General features: G+C 45.4%; 2 protein-coding genes across 4 annotated transcripts; both read right to left on the bottom strand.

Annotated features, from left to right (window-relative positions):
- Positions 1-1952: 1952 nt before the first annotated feature.
- On the bottom strand, positions 1953-10333 carry LOC128409427 (zinc finger protein 239-like). Of its 3 annotated transcripts, none has more exons than XM_053379917.1 (2): positions 10055-10302; positions 1953-4892 (listed from the first exon to the last, which is right to left on the bottom strand). In XM_053379917.1, the coding sequence occupies exon 2, from the start codon at positions 4591-4593 to the stop codon at positions 3415-3417; it is 1179 nt and encodes a 392-aa protein (XP_053235892.1). In that variant the 5' UTR covers positions 4594-4892; positions 10055-10302; the 3' UTR covers positions 1953-3414. The 3 variants fall into 3 exon arrangements, 2 of the variants coding, with proteins under 2 accessions (XP_053235892.1, XP_053235890.1); XM_053379915.1 differs by lacking the exon at positions 10055-10302 and adding an exon at positions 6994-7079; XR_008329222.1 differs by lacking the exon at positions 1953-4892 and adding an exon at positions 7105-7225 and having other exon boundaries at positions 10055-10333.
- A 1012-nt stretch (positions 10334-11345) lies between these two features.
- Positions 11346-20402, bottom strand: LOC128409322 (zinc finger protein 91-like). The gene is made up of 4 exons (XM_053379668.1): positions 20317-20402; positions 20068-20194; positions 17000-17077; positions 11346-16630 (listed from the first exon to the last, which is right to left on the bottom strand). The coding sequence occupies exons 1-4, from the start codon at positions 20389-20391 to the stop codon at positions 13971-13973; spliced, it is 2940 nt and encodes a 979-aa protein (XP_053235643.1). The 5' UTR covers positions 20392-20402; the 3' UTR covers positions 11346-13970.
- Positions 20403-20444: the final 42 nt, after the last annotated feature.

The following is a 20444-nucleotide window of genomic DNA, read 5'->3' on the forward strand; positions in this document are numbered from 1 at the left end:
GTAGGGCTGGGAATGTCCTTCCTCCGGAGCTTTGGAAAGTCGCTGCCAGCCCAACGTGGGCAACTCTTGATTCTGATGCCCGGAGTCCGCAACACAGACACACACACACACAAGCCCACTCCCCATCCTGCCGGCGGGGAGGCATCACCTTCCACCCCCGCCCCCCAAATTCCACTCTCCTGTCCAGACCCAAATTCAGCAGGATGTGACTCTCCCTGAAATGCGGGGGGGGGAGTGTTTGGGTGAGTGGGATTTAACCCTTAGCGAGTCTGGCTTTTTGGGGCGGGGGAGGTCTTTGCACAGGGGGAGATCAGGCGGAGGAAGGGAATCGACCAGGGAGAGCCGATCACTCAGGCGTTGCTGGATCCGGGGAGAGATCCACTTCTTCTCTTCTTGCTCTTGCAAAGTGGCCTTGGAGAAGGGGAGGGAAACTGTCCTACGGAAAAGTGCATCTCGGGGTTAAAGAGATCGAGTCCAGGGCGCCTAGAGAGGCTGCAGAGCGAACGACAACCCTTCTTCCTTACCGCTCACGCCCCCGCGCGCCTTCCTGCTTTTTGTGAATGGAGCTTGGAACGTTCGCGTCACCCCACGTGGCTCCAGCAGCAGCGCCTCCCTCTTCCTGGAGGGCGCAAATTGCGTTTGAGTGGCAAGCAAAATGCAGTATCCCCGAAGAGGAAAAACCAATGCTCTGGGGTTGCGCCAACTCCTGCCTGGATGGAAGGGGAGCCCGTGCCAATCTCTCTTTCTTCCACACACATCATTTCCTTTTCCTTTTTTTTTTACAAATTTAAACAGATACATGTATATTTTGTATTTGGACTTAAAAGTTATCATCGACTTCCCTCTACCCACCCCCCATCCATGGTTCATTTTCTACTCTTTTCTACTACATAATCTAGGGGACGTGGGTGGCGCTGTGGGTTAAACCACAGAGCCTAGGACTTGCCGATCAGAACGTTGGCGGTTCGAATCCCCGCGACGGGGTGAGCTCCCGTTGCTCGGTCCCTGCTCCTGCCAACCTAGCAGTTCAAAAGCACATCAAAGTGCAAGTAGATAAATAGGTACCGCTCCGGTGGGAAGGTAAACGGCGTTTCTGTGTGCTGCTCTGGTTCGCCAGAAGCAGCTTGGTCATGTTGGCCACATGACCCGGAAGCTGTACGCCAGCTCCCTCGGCCAATAAAGCAAGATGAGCGCCACAACCCCAGAGTCTGCCACGACTGGACCTAATGGTCAGGGGTCCCTTTACCTTTACCACATAATCTGGGATGTGGGTTGCGCTGTGGTCTAGCTCCCGTTGCTCGGTCCCTGTTCCTGCCAACCTAGCAGTTCAAAAGCACGTCAAAGTGCAAGTAGATAAATAGGTACCGCTCCGGTGGGAAGGTAAACAGCGTTTCCGTGCGCTGCTCTGGTTCGCCAGAAGCAGCTTAGTCATGTTGGCCACATGACCCGGAAGCTGTACGCCGGCTCCCTCGGCCAATAAAGCGACATGAGTGCCGCAACCCCAGAGTCGTCCATGACTGGACCTAATGGTCAGGAGTCCCTTTACCCATTACCTTTACTACATAATCTATTCCCCTCCCCCACATTCTCGTTTCAGTTTTATATCAAATTTGTGTTAATTGCTCTTTAATTACTCCATTAGCCTGTCCATGTTGCATCAAGTTCAGGATCTGTGCGCTTGCCTGTTGATTTTATTTCACTGTGTGTGTGCAAGTATAGCTCAGGCGACCCAAAATAATCAAAGAGACAGAACAATTCCCCTATGAGGAGAGTTTGCAGTGTCCGGGGGCTTTCTAATTCAAAGCAGGGCAGTCCAACCCCTCAGACCAAGTGGGCTTCAAGAATACCTTGACACAGGACCCAGGGGCCACTCACCAAATTAGATTTAGGGATGAGTGTTTATACTCCCCCCTCCATATCAGCACAGAGAATATTTAGGGTTCAGGGAAGACTTGCAGTTTCGTCATTTTATTTAGCATGTTTCTTTACTTAAGCAAACGCAATTCAAGATTACAAAGGAGGAAAATGTAAGTTTATCAAACTGATACAGAAAATGCCACCTAGCAAATTAGCACAAAAGAAAACAAATAATTCCCTAGGCACAGGCCTGATTCTATCAAAAAGAGAAGACTGAGTTTGGTACCCCAAAAGGTGGCAATATCTATACCCCGTCTCCCCTCTGAAGAGGAAATTTTTACAACACACATTCAAAATGATTGGTCATCTTCACAATTGCCAGAGGGAACTATCTCTTTTAGACCAAAGGAAAGCTATCCGATTTGTAGGAGATCTGTACACATGAAAATAAAGCAATTGTTCTAATATGAAGGCTACACATACAGCTGTTTTCATCGAAACATCCTTTACTTTTATAGTTGATGTGCTTAAGAGTAATAGTTGGCACTTGGTAGATCTGGATTTCTACCAGGTCACATAGTTCCTTTTCAGTCTAGACAGATATTAATTGGCACATCGGTCCTTTAATTTGCTGAGCGGTTTGTTATAAAGATTTTATTGTTGACAACAGAGAGACGCTTTGAGGCTTGGCTTGTGTTAAGAAAGGCCAGGGGGTTGGAACGCACTGCTTCGCACTTCTGTCAAGGGAGCTCCTGGGTTCTTCACCAGCTCTCTGAATGCTGAACTGAATTACGCTGGAGAAAATGGGGTATTCTGGCTATGTGGTCTAGGACTGCTCCTTTTTCTTCATGGAAGTGGAAGAACACAGGACATCCACAACAGCACAACAAACCACTGGTGGGTATAGGTGTTTATGGGTGTTTAAATGGTCCTTTTGTGATTTGGAAAGGTATGAATGATTGATGGCATATCCGCAGATCAGGATACGACTGCCCCGTAAACAAAGCAGAATGAATTACCAATGACACCAGATTTAGACTAACCACCATGCTTCAACTGCGGATGAATGCAGTATAATCTGAATAAGCAAGATGTCTGGAAGAGACGATAGGCTTAATAAGGCCTGGACAGAAGCTTTAACCACAGAGTGATCAATTCTGCTGTCTCTCTCCTTATATGAGATATAGTAAGGGCCTCACTGTGACAGAACGTCCGCAGAAGAGGAAGGATATGGGAAATCCATAACGGTCAAACCGATCATGGAAAAAACTGGGCTCCCCCACCCGTTTATTATTACAATTTTTCAATAATACATATAGCAAAAATGTTAGTATGCATTGCTTATTCCGTAACTTTCTGTAATAAAACAAAATGAGACGAAAACAAAGGTGGGGGAGAGGAAAGAGCAAGACATAAAAGAAAAGAAGCTAAGAATCTGCAAGTGCATGGAGCTATATAACAGGTGATTGGACTGGATGACCTTTGGGGGAGCCGTCCAACACTACAATTCTCTGATTCTAAGGAGAGAGGAACTTTCCATTCGTGGGTCAATACATTTCATTCTAATTCAAGTTGTTGCAAATTCCATGCTATTTCATATGGCTGATCCACTGTATGGGTTCTTTGATGTGAAGTAAGTTTGCAGCTTGTGCTGAAGCTCTTTCCACACTCAGTGCATGCACAGGGTTTCTCTCCCATGTTGTTTTTCTGATGTAAAGTAAGACTCCTACGAGAATTAAAACTCTTTCCACACTCCAGACATTTGTATGGTTTCTCCCCTGTGTGGGTTTTTTCATGTGAACTGAAGTTTGCCTTTCGACTGAAGCTCTTTCCACACTCCAAACACGTGTGTGGTTTCTCTTCTGTGTGGATTCTCTGATGTTTAGTGAGTGCTCCATTGTCCACGAAACCCTTTCCACACTCCAGACATTTGTGCGGCTTCTCCCGTTTATGGATTCTCTGATGTGAAGTAAGGTGCCCAGTTTGACTGAAGCGCTTTCCACACTCCATGCATTGATATGGTTTCTCTCCTGTGTGAATTCTTTGATGTGAAGTTAAGCGTCCATTTTGACTGAAGCTCTTTCCACATTCGTGGCATTCGTATGGTTTCTCCCCCGTGTGGGTTCTCTGATGTAAACGAAGGTGTCCACTCTGACTGAATCTCTTTCCACACTCTTTGCATTCATATGGTTTCTCCCCTGTGTGGGTTCTCTGATGTGAGGTTAGGAGGCCACTCTGACTGAACCTCTTTCCACATTCACGGCATTCGTATGGTTTCTCCCCCGTGTGGGTTCTCTGATGTAAAGTAAGGTGTCCACTCTGACTGAACCTCTTTCCGCACACTGTGCATATGTAGGGTTTTTCTCCCGTGTGGGTTCTTTCATGTGAAATAAGGTTTCCAATGTAACTGAAGCTCTTTCCACACTGCATGCATTCATACGGCTTCTCTCCCGTGTGGGTTCTTTGATGTAAATTAAGGTGTCCACTCTGACTGAAGCTCTTTCCACACTCCGTGCATGTATACGGTTTGTCTCCCGTGTGGGTTCTTTCATGTGTACTAAGGTTTCCCATGAAACTGAAGCTCTTTCCACACTGCATGCATTCATGCGGCTTCTCTCCTGTGCGGGTTCTGCTATGAGCATAGGTCCACAAGCATCTATATGATTTCATCCCTGTGTCGGCTATTTGATGTTCAGTATGTGCTCCCTTAGCAAGCTCTTGTTGCACTCCTTGCATCTCTCCTGATCTAGGCTCCGCAATATTTATTTAACTTTGGTTTATTTTAGAATATTCCCCCTCCCCACCCCAGTACCCTTTCCCTTGTTTATTGTCCCTTTGTCATATTCCACTGGGATCAAGATTTTGTGGATATCAACAACATGGAAGGATTTCTCTTTCTCTCTCTCTCTCTCTCTCTCTCTCTGGTTTCCTTTGTGCCTCAAATGTATCCTTGGATTTCTCGATGTCCTTTTTCTTCCTTCTTTCTGCTGACACCACATAAGATTTTCTATAATTTTATTTGCCCTGCTTTTGATCTGTTTGGGGAAATAAGAAATGAACATGAAAACCTGTTAGGTGTTCAAGCCTGCTACTCTTTATTCATCATCTCCAGAGTTCTCTCTCTTCCTTTTTCTATGCCCTGCTGAATAAATTGATTATGCTACTGTCTGAACACCATAACATAAATTCCTTTCTGGTCCCTCTTGATAATAATAATAATAATAATAATAATAATAATAATAATATTTTATTTATATCCCGCCCTCCCCAGTCGAAGCCGGGCTCAGGGCGGGTAACAACAATAAAAATAATACAACATTCTAAAATCATTTCATTATAAGATTAATTCAAATCAAATTGATGGCAACCATTGGGCTAGAGGTCTGTGAAGATTGCCAAAGGAGGGAGTCAGGCTGTGCCCTGGCCAAAGGCTTGGTGGATACCTCTCTTCATCTCCCAAGCACATCTCTCGCTTTCACATGTGTGGGTTTATGAGGAAATTTTTATCGGGAGGAAGGTAAGGGAGTAAAACTCTGAAAGGGTAGAACAGACTCACTTCTTAGGAGAAAAGAGAAGATTGTTATCTAAATTTCAGTGTTTTTAGATGGGAATGTGTTTCATTCTGGGGGCATCGAATTTGACTTTCACAAGTGCGATCTGTGGGCATCAGATTAGTGAGCCCTGAATTAGGCAGACACACAGCCTCTTGAGATCACGTAACGTTTTTAGTTTAGGACTGCTCTTCTATGTTTTTAAGGTACTCCCTGCTTTTGTCTTAGAGCTGTCGACTTAGAAACTGTTTTATGTTCTCGGTTGCCTTGTGTTGCACACCTAATAATAATAATAATAATAATAATAATAATAATTTATTATTTATAGCCCGCCCATCTGGCTGAGTTTCCCCAGCCACTCTGGGCAGCTTCCAATCAAGTGTTAAAAACAATGCAGCATTAAATATTAAAAGCTTCCCTAAACAGGGCTGCCTTCAGATGTCTTTTAAAGATAAGATAGCTGCTTATTTCCTTCACATCTGAAGGGAGGATGTTCCAAAGGCAGATGCCACTACCGAGAAGGCCCTCTGTCTGGTTCCCTGTAACCTCACTTCTCGCAATGAGGGAACCGCCAGTAGATAAACTGAAGTTAAAAATGCATACCTACAAATAAACAGACTCGTAATATATCTTATGTCCTTGTGCGTCCTGCACAAACATCTCTCCCCCGCAAAAAAAGCAGGAGATGAGCTCAGATTTCAGCAACAGGGGCCGTTCTTCCCGAGAAAGCAAAAGCATAAATGCTATTCATGACATTCACGAGACCACATAACATACATTGGCTCCCAGTATGTTTCCGAGCACAATTCAAAGTGTTGGTGCTAACCTTAAAGCCCCAAGTGACCTCGGCCCAGTATACCTGAAGGAGTGTCTCCACCCCCATCGTTCTGCCCGGACGCTGAGGTCCAGCTCCAACGGCCTTCTGGCAGTTCCCTCTCTGCGAGAAGTGAGGTTGCAGGGAACCAGGCAGAGGGCCTTCTCGGTAGTGGTGCCCGCCCTGTGGAACTCCCTCCCATCAGATGTCAAGGGAATAAACAACTATCCGACTTTTAGAAGACACCTGAAGGCAGCTCTGTACAGGGAAGTTTTTAATGTTCGATGTTTTACAGTATTATACTTTTATATTTGTTGGAAGCCACCCAGAGTGGCTGGGGAAACCCAGTCAGATGGGCGGGGTATAAATAATAAATTATTATTATTATTACGGCTGCAACAGAAATCTCAACCACACTCACGCCAAGGTTGCAGGTTCAATCCCCGTACGGGAGAGCTGCAGGTTCTTGCATTGTAGGGGGTCAGACTACATGATCCACAGGGTCTCTTCCAACTGTACGTTTCTACGATTCTAATTCACTGGATAACATCTGTTGGGTTACTGTATGTGGGGTTCTATGTGGGGCTGCCTTGGGAAACTGCTCAGAAACGTCAGCTGGCTCAAAAGAACTGCAGTCAGATTGTTAACCAGGGCTGGTTATGGGGAGCATAAGACTCCCTTGTTACAACAGCTCCACCGGCTAGCCGTCTGCCTCCAGGCACAATTCAAAGCAAGCTATCTTAAAGACTGTATTCCCTCATAAGAACCTACCTGGTTTTTGAGATCTGCAGTGGAGGCCCTTCTTCTCTGTCCCGCTACCCTCCCAGGGAGAGGGCCTTCTCGGTGGCTGCCCCCCCTTTGGAATTGCCTCCCTAGAGAAGCCAGAGAAGTTTTCTCCTTGCTGTCTTTCCGCCGGCAGGCGAAGACTTTCTTGTCCCAACGGGCTTTTGGAAACTGACTGCTTTTCGCTGTTCTTATTTTATCCATAAGCTGCCTTTTGTCTCTGTCAGGAGAAAAGGTGCGGTACAAATAAATATAACAACAACAACAACAGCCACCTGGTAGGGTGGGTTGGTGTGAGAAAGGTTTAGCTGCCCCAACCACAACCTCAACCTTAAACCAACCCTAGCTGTCATACTGGCCCACCTTACAAAACTCTTGTGAGACTGTATTTCGAACCCTCAGCCAATAGTTTCTACTTTCTACCTTTGCTGTATTCTTTTCCGGACCCGTAGTTTTAGGCATGCCTCCTGAGGCACGTAAAAGTCGGCATGTCTTTTTCATCTGCAATTCTGCTGACAATTTAACAGGATGCAAATTTTATTTAAGAAGTAGTGAGGCCTGCTGTGTGTGTGTATTTGTGTCAATGGTGTCTCCGAAAATTTTTTACACATTACTTGGGAAGACAGGCAAATTAATGCCAGTGTCCTAGAAGAAGCAAAGATCACCAATGTCGAAGCAATGATTCTTCAACATCAACTTCATTGGACTGCTCATGTTGTGCAGATGCCTGATGATCGTCTTCCAAAGCAACCACAGTGGTATCTTGGGTTAAGAACTTAGTTCGTTCTGGAGGTTCGTTCTTAACCTGAAACTGTTCTTAACCTGAGGTACCACTTTAGCTAATGGGGCCTCCCGCTGCCGGTGTGCCGCCGCTGTGCAATTTCTGTTCTCATCCTGAAGCAAAGTTCTTAACCCAAGGTACTACTTCTGGGTTAGCGGAGTCTGTAACCTGAAGCGTCTGTAACCTGAGGTACCACTGTACTCTATTCCAAACTTAAAAATGGAAGGTGTAATGCTGGTGGTCAACAAAAGAGGTTTAAAGACTGTCTCAAGGCAAAAAATATTTTTTTAAAAAAAGTAGTATAAACACCAGCAATTGGGAAACACTTGCCTGCGAGCGCTCCAATTGGGGAACAGCCTTTACTAAAGGTGTCATGGGCTTTGAAGATGCTCAAACTCAGGACGCAAGGGAGAAATGAGCTAAGAGGAAGGCACGCTTGGCAAACCCTCACTGTGATCAACTCCCGCTTGGGAACCTACATCCTTACTGTGGAAGGATGTGTGGATCCAGAATTGGCCTTTACAGTCACTTACAGACTCACTATTAAGACCATGTTTGTGGATAAGAATCTTTCTCGGCTATGAGTGATCGCCAAAGAAGAATAATTTGTGTGTTACCAGAGAGGGTGGTAGTGGCAGCCCCAGAAAAGAAGAAACCTTCAACTCAGCACCATTCTGCTTGGGGCCAGTCCTGCAAGAGAAGCCCAGCAGTTCCCTCCATCAAACACCTGAAGAAGCTCCTTTGAAACTCCAGGTGAGAAGGGAAGCAAATATTTTTTATTTCCTTCCAGCCTTTTTAACAAGGCCACTGACAGCCTGGTTCCAAATGCCACCGCCACAATGGTATGCAAACTAAGGCCCGGGGGCCAGATTCGGCCCAATCGCCTTCTCAATCCCGGCCGCAGATGATCCAGGAATCAGTGTGTTTTTACATGAGTAGAATGTGTGCTTCTATTTAAAATGCATCTCTGGGTTATTTGTGGGGTACAGGAATTCGTTCATTCCCCTCTCCAAAAAAATATAGTCCGGCCCCCGCCAAGGTCTGAGGGAAGGTGGACCGGCCCCCTGCTGAAAAAGTTTGCTGACCCCTAGCTTAGCAGGAAGGAAGCCAAACAGGCTCCTTTATTTTATTTATCTATATTATTTATGTTGGGTCTCTGGACCGTAATAAAGATTGATTGATTTTATTTTATTTTTTCGGGTCAAGGAAAAAAGCAAGGAACAGTTCGCCTAATATGAAAACAACACAGCTGAAAACAAAGCAACCAAATATCCAAAATAAACTAGACCACACGATTAGCTTTGAATGCTTTCCTTAGCTTTTACTCTCCTTCCCCAGAGGTTTTTAAGCAGAGGTTGGATGGCCGTATGTCATGGAGGCTTTAGATGAGTTCCCTGCACTGCAGGGGGTTGGACTAGATGACTCGTGGGGTCCCTTCCAGTGTTTGTGCTGACCTTTAAAGTCCTAATTGGCCTCAGTCCAGTATACCTAAAGGAGCATCTCCACCCCCATCATTCTGCCCAGATACTGAGGTCCAGCGCTGAGGGCCTTCTGGTGGTTCCCTCACTACGAGAAGCCAAGTTACAGGGAACCAGGCAGAGGGCCTTCTTGGTGGTGGCCCCCGCCCTGTGGAATGCCCTCCCACCAGATGTCAAAGAGAAGAACAATTACCAGACTTTTAGAAGACATCTGAAAGCAGCCTTTTTTAGGGAAGCTTTTAACGTGTAACAGACCACTGTATTTTAATACTCTGTTGGAAGGCGCCCAGAGTGGCTGGGGAAACCCAGACAGATGGGCGGGGTATAAATAATAAATTCTATTGTATTCTAAGATTCTATGATTCCATAACAGGAAAGAATCAGAGCCCCTCCAACTTTCCCCACCACGCCATATTCTCTGCATTGAGGGGGACCCCATAGGACTGTTGGAAGGGAACCAGCGCTCGCTGCAGCTGGATAAGCCTGGATTCTTTGAGGTGGGGGGGTCCCTCCGTCCCTCTTTTTTGTGGGGAAGGGGCAAGGCTGTTTCCTCTGCATCCAGGCTCTTACTTCCACCCCACCCCCTACATCCCATGTCGTCTGAGATCTGGGATTTGGGGGCCGGGGGGGGGGGCTTCAAAGGATTTCGTGCAACGGAGAAGCATGCAGCCGCCTGGCCTCCGCTTTGCAGCTCCTTTGCATGGATTAGCACCCCCCACCCCGACCCTTCCTTTCCCATTCCAAAAATAAAAAATAAAAATAGAATTATCCTCCCCTCTGCCCCTTTTACCTGTTTGACCTCTCCAGGCATCAGCCGCCTCCCCCATCGCCGAGAAGACGATTTCCTTCCCTGCAAAAAAGAAAAAGGGAGGGACTGTGACCCCCCACTCCTCCCCTTTGCAAAAAAAAACAAACCTCCTGCCCCTCTAGGAATCCCAAAAATTCCTGGCCAGAAACCGCCTCTCGCCACTCAATCGCCTCTTTCCACGCATTTCTAGTGCGTCACTCGCAACTTCGGGTTTGTTTTCGAACGCAGTGAGAGAGAGCTGTAGAGCTATTGCCTTGTAGAGCAAACCCCTCCTGCCAGCGTTCGAGTGGGAACCGGAAGTGATGGGGCACGCGCGCGAACACACATGCGCACGCAAACATCCACAGACACAGAGTGCTGGACAAAGGGCCGAAAAAGAGCTGAGATTTAAGGGGATTTTTGGGCCACGGTGTCGCCAGGAAGCCGTGGATCCGTGATTTTTGTGGTGCATGCTGTGCCCATGGCTAATGATGTTTGATCTGATGGTGACTTCGGGCTGATCTGGTGCAAAAATCATGAGGACCCGTGTTTTTTAACCATGTTTTTGCACCATTGCAAACAGTGGGTGCATGATTTTTTTTATGCTGCCTACAGACTAAGACATGGTCTACAGGGATGCAGGTGGTGCTGTGGGTTAAACCACAGAGCCTAGGGCTTGCCGATCACAAGGTTGGCGGTTTGAATCCCCGCGACAGGGTGAGCTCCCGTTGCTCGGTCCCTGCTCCTGCCAACCTAGCAGTTCGAAAGCATGTCAAAGTGGAAGTAGATGAATAGGTACCGCTCCGGCGGGAAGGTAAACAGTGTTTCCGTGCGCTGCTCTGGTTCGCCAGAAGCGGCTTAGTCATGCTGGCCACATGACCCAGAAGCTGTACGCTGGCTCCCTCGGCCAATAAAGCGAGATGAGCGCTGCAACCCCAGAGTTGACCACGACTGGACCTAATGGTCAGGGGTCCCTTTACCTTTTACCACTCTCTCTCTTCAGTCATCCTGATCCTGCTTGGGGCCTTTCGGAAACCAGATGGGTATATTGGTTCAGGTACCTCCTCTTATACCAAGCTCAGAGTGACTTTATCTCTGCAGTTATTGCAGCTCCCAGATGAAATTCCCAGTATCATGGCTGGTGATGTGTTGTGTGATTACAGCTTATGCAGTCAGCTGATATAGACATCTAGGTGTTGGCTGAGGGGGTAAACTGGTCGACCGGAGACTCAGATAGCCATCTGAAGCAGAAATCATGTTTGGGGAAATTATTTTTTTTAAATCACCAGCATAATAAAAGTGAATGCAATTCATTTTATTTAAGGTGCAATAATCTACCATTCTTTTAAAAATAACACTATACAACGGACTGATTAAATGGGAGAAAGAAGTTGTGAAACTAAATCTATGAAAGCATCTTGTAAAGTGGGCATTACCTGCAAGCAAAATGTAGCTCCGGGGATTAAAATTAACTATGAATTTTACCATAGCTAAGTACATGCATTCGCCCAGCTAAATTCCACCCCTCCTGTAATCTAATGCTTCTATATTCCCAGAGCGACATCTTATTTAACAGAAGCTGCCAACAGAGATGTTAATCCCAGGGAACAAGCTCCTCTGGTCTTGGAGCAAGGTTAGACCCAAGGTCAAACTGGTGTCCAGGAAGAAGAGTAGAAGAAGAGTTTGGATTTGATATCCCGCTTTATCACTACCCGAAGGAGTCTCAAAGCAGCTAACATTCTCCTTTCCCTTCCTCCCCCACAACAAACACTCTTGTGAGGTGAGTGGGGCTGAGAGACTTCAGAGAAGTGTGACTGGCCCAAGGTCACCCAGCAGCTGCATGTGGAGGAGCGGAGACGCGAACCTGGTTCACCAGATTAGGAGACTACCGCTCTTAACCACTACACCACACTGGCTCTCATCAAGGATAAACATTAAGGAAAAGGCAAGATACAAAATTAATAAAATACTGAAGTCTGAACCACACTTCGGAATAAAGGGAAATGATTTATAATGAGCTGGAAAAACTGTCAAATATAACTTTTGTTTAATAATAATAATAATAATAATAATAATAATAATAATAATAATAATAATTTTTATTTAGACCCCACCCTCCCCAGGCAATACCGGGCTCAGGGTGGCTAACGACCAATAATAAAAACAAGTTGATTAAAATACAATTTTTTAAAAAAATTAAAATACAATATTATAACATTAGGATGCAGCCTCTTCACAGGAGGAGAAAGAGAAAAGAAAGAGAGGGAGGGAATCAAACTGATTCTAAGCCAAAGGCCAGGTGGAACAACTCTGTCTTACAGGCCCTGAGGAAAGAAATCAGATCCCGCAGGGCCCTGGTCTCATGAGACAGAGCGTTCCACCAGGCCGGAGCCAGTGTTGAGAAGGCCCTGGCTCTGGTTGAGGCTAATCTAACTTCCTTAGGGCCCAGGACCTCTAGGGTATTGCTATTTATCGACTTTGAGGCTCTCCGTGAGGCATACCAGGAGAGGCGGTCCCGTAGGTACGAGGGTCCTAGGCTTTAAAGGTCAAAACCAGCACCTTAAATCTGACCCTGTACTCCACCCGAAGCCAGTGCAGCTGGAAAAGCACTGGGTGAATATGCTCCCATGCAAGAGACCCTGTGAGGAGCCTCGCTGCAGCATTCTGCACCCGTTTAAAAAAACCCCAGAAGCTTTTCTGTTAGGAATAACTGGTTTAGTGGTACCCAAAGGACAGAAAAAATTGTTTATGTATGCTACTACGGCTGCTCAAATGATATATGCCCAGAGATGGAAAGAAGAAGCAGTTCCGACCACAGAGGATTGGCAACAAAAAATGATGGAGTATGCAGGAACTTACTGGAAGAATAAGAAATCAAAAAAGAAGATGCTATAGTATAGAATTTATGGTATATCTGAAGGATCATTGTAAACAACTTAAAATCATTGCCAGGACTGATATGAAAATGTGCAGTGAGAGAAAGTTAAATAGAATATAAAAGAAAAAGTTTGTAAAAAGGTTTGAATTGGATATGCAGTAGTAAAAGAAATAACATAAGTATCTGCAGAAAGGGAGGGGAGAGGGTCGATATTAAGATTTGGTGTTTTAAATTGATTATGTAATTTTTTTGTTAAAATATCTGTAAAACAATAGAATGAAAAATGAAATGAAAAAATAAAGGAGAAAATAAAAACATTACTTATAACAACTAATTCATTGCCCAAGAAAAACCTCATTTTTTCTTTGGGCAACTCACGATGATCTGAGAGCTTTTTCAGGGTAGCCTCTGGTGGGCCAGAGCCAATGGACACGTCCATTGTCAGCCTTCCATCCCACTATGGGCATGGCGGCACGGCTGGGCCAAAGCATACTCTCTACGCAGCATCTGATGAAGGAGAATCTAGGCAATACATGTCCGGGTGCCCCAAAGTTCTTCTTTCTACACTAGTTTCATGCCTCCCTTGGTTCTTCCATGTACAGTAAGGTTTCCTGCTCCCATTGCAGCTATTTTCCTATTCCATTCACTTAGAGGGTTTCTCCATGGCGTGGGTTTTGTGGTGTGATTTGAGACTTCCCATATCATGGTTCCTTCCACACTCATGAATTTCTCCCCAGCATGGGTTTTGGATAGAAGTTAAGGCTTCCACTATGTCTGAAACTCTTTTGATGTGCCATACATTTAAAGAGTTTCTCCCCGGTTGGATTGGTCGATGGGATCTGAGGCTTAGAGAGGTTCTTTCCACATGCCATGCATTTAAATGGCTTCTATCCTGTGTGGGTTCTTTGATGCTTAGTAAGGTCACCTCTCCCAGCTGAAGTTCTTTCCACACTCCATGTGTAAATGTGGCTCCCCAGTGTGGATTATTTGATGTAAAATAAGAGGGTAAGAACAACTGAACCTCTTTCAATACTCCATACATTAATGCAAATTCTCCACTGTGTGGGTTCTTTGATGTAAAGTAAGATTACTCCTCTGACTGAAGCACTTTCCACACTCCATACATTTAAATGGTTTTTCCCCACTGTGGGTTCTTTGATGCAAAGTAAGATTACTCTTCTGACTGAAGCATTTCCCACACTCCTTACATGAAAATGGTTTTTCTCCTGTGTGGATTTTCTGATGTAAAGTAAGTTTACTCCTCTGAGTGAAGCATTTTCCACACTCCATGCACTTAAATGGTTTGTCCCCTGTGTGGATTCTTTGATGTAAAGTGAGTTTACTTCTCTGACTGAAGTTCTTTCCACATTCCATGCATTTAAAGGGTTTTTCTCCCGTGTGGATTCTTTGATGTAAAGTAAGTCTATTTCCCTGACTGAAGCTCTTTCCACACTCCATGCATTTAAAGGGTTTCTCCCCTGTGTGCATTCTTCGATGCACAGTAAGGTCACAAGTCCTACGAAAGTTCTTCCCACACTCCATGCATTTAAACGGTTTCTCCCCTGTGTGGATTCTTTGATGTGATTTGAGGCTTCCCCTATCACAGAAGTTCTTTCCACACTCCATGCATTTGTAGGGTGTCTCCCCTGTATGGGTTCTTTGATGCACCGTAAGGTCACTAGTCCTACGGAAGCTCTTTCCACACTCTCTGCATTGAAATGGTTTCTCCCCTGTGTGGATTCTTTGATGCACAGTAAGGGCACTACTCCTAGGGAACTTCTTGCCACATGCCATGCATTTAAATGGCTTCTCCCCAGTGTGGATTCTTTGATGTGATTTCAGGCTCCCCCTGTCACAGAAGCTCTTTCCACACTCCATGCATTTATATGGTGTCTCTCCTCTATGGGTTCTTTGATGCAAAGTAAGATAGTAATTGCGACTGAAGCTCTTTCCACACTCCATACATTTAAATGGTTTCTCCCCCATGTGGGTTCTTTGATGTGCAATAAGGCTTCTGCTCTGGCTAAAGGTCATTCCACACTCCATACATTTCAGTAGTTTCTCACTGGTATGGATTCTGTCATGCACAGTAAGGTTATGCCTTGAACCAAAACTCTTTCCACACACCATACATCTGTGAGGTTTTGCTCCTGTATGGGTTCTCTGATGTGAAGCAAGGTTTCCACTCTGACTAAAACTCTTTCCACACTCCATACATTTAAATGGTTTCTCCCCTGTGTGGGTTATTTGATGTGCAGTAAGTCTTCCCTTCTGGCTAAATCCCTTTCCACATTCCATACATTTAAATGGCTTCTCCCCAGTATGGGTTCTTTGATGTGCGATAAGGCTTCCTTTCTGGCAAAAGCTCTTTCCACACTCCATACATTTAAATGGTTTCTCCGCTGTGTGGGTGATTTGATGTGCAATAAGTTTTCCGCTCTGACTGAAACCCTTTCCACACTGCATGCATTTAAATGGTTTCTCCCCTGTGTGGGTTTGTTGATGGAATCTAAGGTTTCCACTTGTGCTGAAACTCTTTCCACACTCTATGCACGCATATGGTTTGTTCCCTGTGTGTGTACTTTGATGTACATTAAGATACCCACTGCTACTGAAACACTTTCCACACTCCATACATTTAAATGGTTTCTCCCCGGTGTGCGTTCTTTGATGCTGAGTAAGGTCACCTTTCCCACAAAAGCTCTTTCCACACTCCATACATTTAAATGGTTTCTCCCCTGTATGGATTCTTTGATGTGCAGTAAGGTTTCCACTCTGGGTAAAGCTCTTTCCACACTCGATACATGTGTAAGGTTTCTCTCCTGTATGGGTTCTTCGATGTGAATAAAGGTAACCTCTCCAACTAAAGCACTTTCCACATTCCTTGCATTTAAATGGTTTCTCCACTGTGTGAGTTGTGTAATGTAACTTAAGGCTTCCACCATGTCTGAAACTCTTTCCGCACACTATACATTTAAACGGTTTCTCCCCCGTGTGGGTTCTTTGATGTAAAGTAAGGGTATTCTTATGAGTGAAGTTCTTTCCACACTCCATGCAGTTGAACGGTTTCTCCCCTGTGTGGGTTCTCTGATGTAAAGTAAGGGTGTTCCTATGAGTGAAGCTCTTTCCACACTCCTTGCATTTATATGGCTTCTTCCCTGTGTGGGTTTTTAGATGCTTAGTAAGGTTACTAATGCCACTGAAGTTCTTTCCACACTCACTGCATTTAAATGGCTTCTCCCCTGTATGCGTTGTTTGATGCTGAGTTAGAGTTCCACTGCGACTGAAGCTCTTTCCACACTCTAGGCATTTGAACGGTTTCTCCCCTGTGTGAGTTCTTTGATGTTGAGTAAGAGTTTTACTATGACTGAAGCTCTTTCCACACTTCAAACATTTCAGTGGTTTCTCTTCTGCGTGGATGTTGTAACGTACATTAAATTGAGTTGGGTGACTATATAGTTTGCTGCGTTCTGGACATGCTTTCCCAGTGTTTCCTGTGTGATCTTCCTGTGAACTCAGGGGTACATGGACACTGATGTCCTCAGTAGCCGAGGATTTAATTCCCCCACTCTTCAACATGTTTCCTTCATGCTTTTGGGGTGCTCCTTGATCTACAAAAGTCTCTTTCCATGCTTCTTGCTCTACATTTTCTGATGACACCATGGATGGCTCCCCATTTTTCTCCCTTTTTTGCCCGTTACCTTTTCGGAGGGGAAGGAGAAAAAGAAAAGGTCATTCAAATTGCAAGGTAGAAGCAGACACTATGAATCGGGCCCATTTCTCTGCTACTCTGATTTTACCATTTTCAAGCATCTTCCCCTTCTCCTTTCCATGCCCAGCTGAATCTGAGGTTAGCAAGGGATATGTGTCATGTAGTGAGGGGGGCACAGTCCCCAGGAGTAGCTGGAGAAGCTCTGGGGTCCACATTTGTCCTTGTGGGTTATTCCAAGAGCCCTACATGGGCCACGTAGATGCGGACAGGAACCCAGAAGCAAGACATAAAGGCAACAGACCTCTCCTTCCTCTCTTTCCAGAAGAAAAAGAACCCCAGAACACAACTAAGTACCTACCTGCTGAGGTCTCCCCTTCTTTGAGATCCTGGAGAAATGGACTGTGTCCTTCTTCCCAACAGGAACGGAGATCTAATTCTTTCAAGGAAAGAGACAATGTTAGATACCTTTGATCACAAAACATCCAGCCATTTCTAATCGATCCGTATCTACGAGTTCAAAGCCAAGGAAAGGGGTTATGTACTGTCACTGTGGTGATCACACAGGGTCCCCGGACGTTTCACCGTCTATTGATCCCTGTGCCACCACTTGATTTCTCGCTGCCACCACCCAGGCCCTACCTGGGACAATACTGAGTCCAGTCAGGGTTAAATTGAAACATAAACTTTTGTTTATTTATTGCAGTTTAACAAGAGTGTGGTTTCATAAACAGTATCAGTCAATTACATTCATGGGGTGCCTATCCAGACCTATAACTTCCGCTACCTGCTCTCACTCACTAAAACACCTCTCAGATATTTACTCGTCTTCCTAGCTCCTTACTGTTCCTGACTCAGCCTATTTCGCTACACTAACTCAACCTACCCACAAACTCTATCCCAATTCACTCCCACTCCAACCAACCACCCGACTCCCAACAAACTCCTCAATGAACTCTTCCCTTTGCCCCTCCCAGAGCTGGTTTTATAGTCCCACTGACGCCACCCCCCCGGGTCCTGACTGGGTAACCTGTTTAACTATTTCAGCTCCAGCACTCTCTCATATGTTAACGTCACAGTCATACCTCGGGTTGAAGTCGCTTCAGGTTAAGCCTTTTTGGGTTGCACTCCGCGGCGACCCGGAAGTAACGGAGCGCGTTACTTCTGGGTTTCACCGCTCGCTCATACGCTCAAAATGACATCATGCGATGCACAGAAGTGGCAAATCACGACCTGCGCAAGCGCAGACGCAGGTTGCATTCGCTTCAGGATGCGAACGGGGCTCCAGAACGGATCCCGTTCACATCCAGAGGTACCACTTTATTGAGATGCTATAAATATGCACCACATGACTAGGAGGGGCCTGTGTGGTCCCTGCTATTACAAAGTGTGGGTTTATAATGTATTATGTATTTACCCCATAATGTTATGCCCATAAGAAGTTCACACGCACAAGAAGAATAAGGGAAGACTGGTTAATTACTTGCAAGTGTAAATGGTCGATACCAGGGAAATGCAACATGGTTTCACTTCAGAAAACAAAACTTCCCCCTAATGAGGAGGCTGGTAAAAAGGAAGTTGGTAAATCATTCCACTTGATTTTATACTGTAGATCAGGAAAGGTACCAGAATGGCATAGAGATCACAGGGACGGTTAATTAGCAGAGACAAAGAAGCAGCGAGAGACTAGAAGGTTTCCTTCGAAAAACTGAAATCTTGTCCAAATGAAGAGAACAAAAAGGAACACAAACTCTGGCAAGAAAAGGTGCCAACAGACAGAAAGGGATGCTAGAAAAGACACTGAGGAACGCACTGCTAGAAACATACCAAGGCCAACGACAAGAAGTGATTTAAATATGATTTAAGTTATTTAAATATCACTAGCAGGAAACTGTCTAGGGAGGCAGCTGGAAACTTGGGTGGCAAGAGAGTCAAAGGAGTTGTGAAGGAGATTGCAGAGAAGCTGAACAAATTATAATACAACAGAGGACATAGGGCAAATTCCAGGACCTGAATTAACCTTTGCAGGAGACAAAGTCTAGAGAAGTAAGGCGGATAGTGAGATATGAAGTTCTGGGCCTAATAAAATAAAACTCAAGGGTTGGTCAGCTGTCTTTGTCATGGCCATGTCTGTGGCAGTGTTGCACTGCTGGAAGATAAAGGTACTGCCCATTTTAGCTGTCTGTTATCACCTCTGTTCTGGAGGCAGCTGAAACCAGCATGGGGCCATATTGTGAGAGTGTTCTGAGCAGTTAACACCCTGCTCAGTGCTAGAGGAGAAGCTTACGCACGCACGTGGCCAACATGCAAGGGCTTGGAATTTCTGTGGTGGATTCATTTACCATGTATTATTCTCTCTGGACCTTGCTATCTGATTTTTCATCTGAGCACCTGATCAGCTCAGAGATTAATGGGGCTCCTTATTTTTCTCTGAGCAACACTTCAAAATAGATGCCAGCATAGTCAAATGAATGTATCAATCATAATTTTTTATAAAACAATAATAAATTTAATAATAATAAAATTTTATTTATACCCCGCCCTCTCCAGCTGGGCTCAGGGTAGCTAAAACCAAAGATGAATTACAATAAAATGTAATAGAAAAAACAAAAACAAACAACAACAACCAAACAATTAAAATACAGCTTAAAATGCAGCCTCATTTTAGTTGTTGTTGTTATTGTTTAGTCGTTTAGTCGTGTCCGACTCTTCGTGACCCCATGGACCAGAGCACGCCAGGCACTCCTGTCTTCCACTGCCTCCCACAGTTTGGTCAAACTCATTTTAGTAGTAGCCCATAAATCAAGACCATAAAGGGAGGAAACATCTGATATTCACCTGAGCCAGCTATCCATGCTGGTCCTACATGGGCCAGCAAAAAAGCCAAGGGAAAATTTATATACCAAATCCCATATAAGGGGTCAGAGTGAGTCTAAGCCGAAGGCTCCGCCTTGCAGGCCCTGTGGAAAGATGTCAAATCCTGCAGGGCCCTAGTCTCTTGGGACAGAGCGTTCCACCAAGTCGGGGCCAGTGCTGAAAAGGCCCTGGCCCTAGCTGAAACCAATCTACACTCAAATGTAATTAAAAATGATGTTTTAAAAAATAAAAACAAATAAAGAGAATGGAGCTGATAACGGCAAGCTTGCAGGTTCGATCCCTGAACGGGACAGGTGCGTATTCCTGCATTGAGGAGTTGGACCAGTCAAGAGGCGAGGGGAAAGTTGCTCTTGTGCTCATATCCTGCTTGCGGGTTTCCCACAGGCATCTGTTGGGCGCTATGAAAACAGGAAGCTGGCCAAATGGACCACTGCACTGGCCTGATCCAACAGGCTATTATGTTCTTCCTACACTGCATGATTAAATGGCACAAGCAGCAAATTCACATCTCCAACGTCTACCAGCCAAGAGGAATAAAAAATGCATTCTTACCTAGAGAGGTCACCATCTCATAATTCTCCTCCATGACTTCCTTGTGCAGAGCTCTTTGGCCTGGATCCAGCAGAGCCCACTCCTCCTCCGTGAAAAACACAGCCACCTCCTCAAAGGTCAAGAGGGCCTGGCAGAAGAAGAGGAAGAAAACAGAGCTTCTCTTAGATCCCCATCATCCCCACTCAACACAGAGGGAGGTTGGGTGGTCCCATCTGTGTCTCTTCCCTGCTCCCGTTGCTCTTTCCCTACCTGAGGAAGCTGCATGGCTCCTCTTTCCTCGCCACCTCTGAGAAGAGACTGTACAAACAGTGCCTCTGAGGCCATTGCGCTGCCTGTAGGCGTAAACTTGGCCACTTCTGGGACTCTCTCAGCTGTTG

This window comes from Podarcis raffonei, chromosome 2 (assembly GCF_027172205.1).
Source record: "Podarcis raffonei isolate rPodRaf1 chromosome 2, rPodRaf1.pri, whole genome shotgun sequence".
Taxonomy (NCBI): Eukaryota; Metazoa; Chordata; class Lepidosauria; order Squamata; family Lacertidae; genus Podarcis; species Podarcis raffonei.

Coding starts and splice junctions, on each gene's coding strand:
- LOC128409427 (XM_053379917.1), bottom strand. CDS start 4,593: ATGCAAGGAGTGCAACAAGAGCTTGCTAAGGGAGCACATACTGAACAT.
- LOC128409322 (XM_053379668.1), bottom strand. CDS start 20,391: ATGGCCTCAGAGGCACTGTTTGTACAGTCTCTTCTCAGAGGTGGCGAG. Junction 20,195..20,316: donor GAGCCATGCAGCTTCCTCAG/GTAGGGAAAGAG, acceptor TTCTTCTGCCAG/GCCCTCTTGACCTTTGAGGA. Junction 16,631..16,999: donor AGAAGGGGAGACCTCAGCAG/GTAGGTACTTAG, acceptor CCCTCCGAAAAG/GTAACGGGCAAAAAAGGGAG.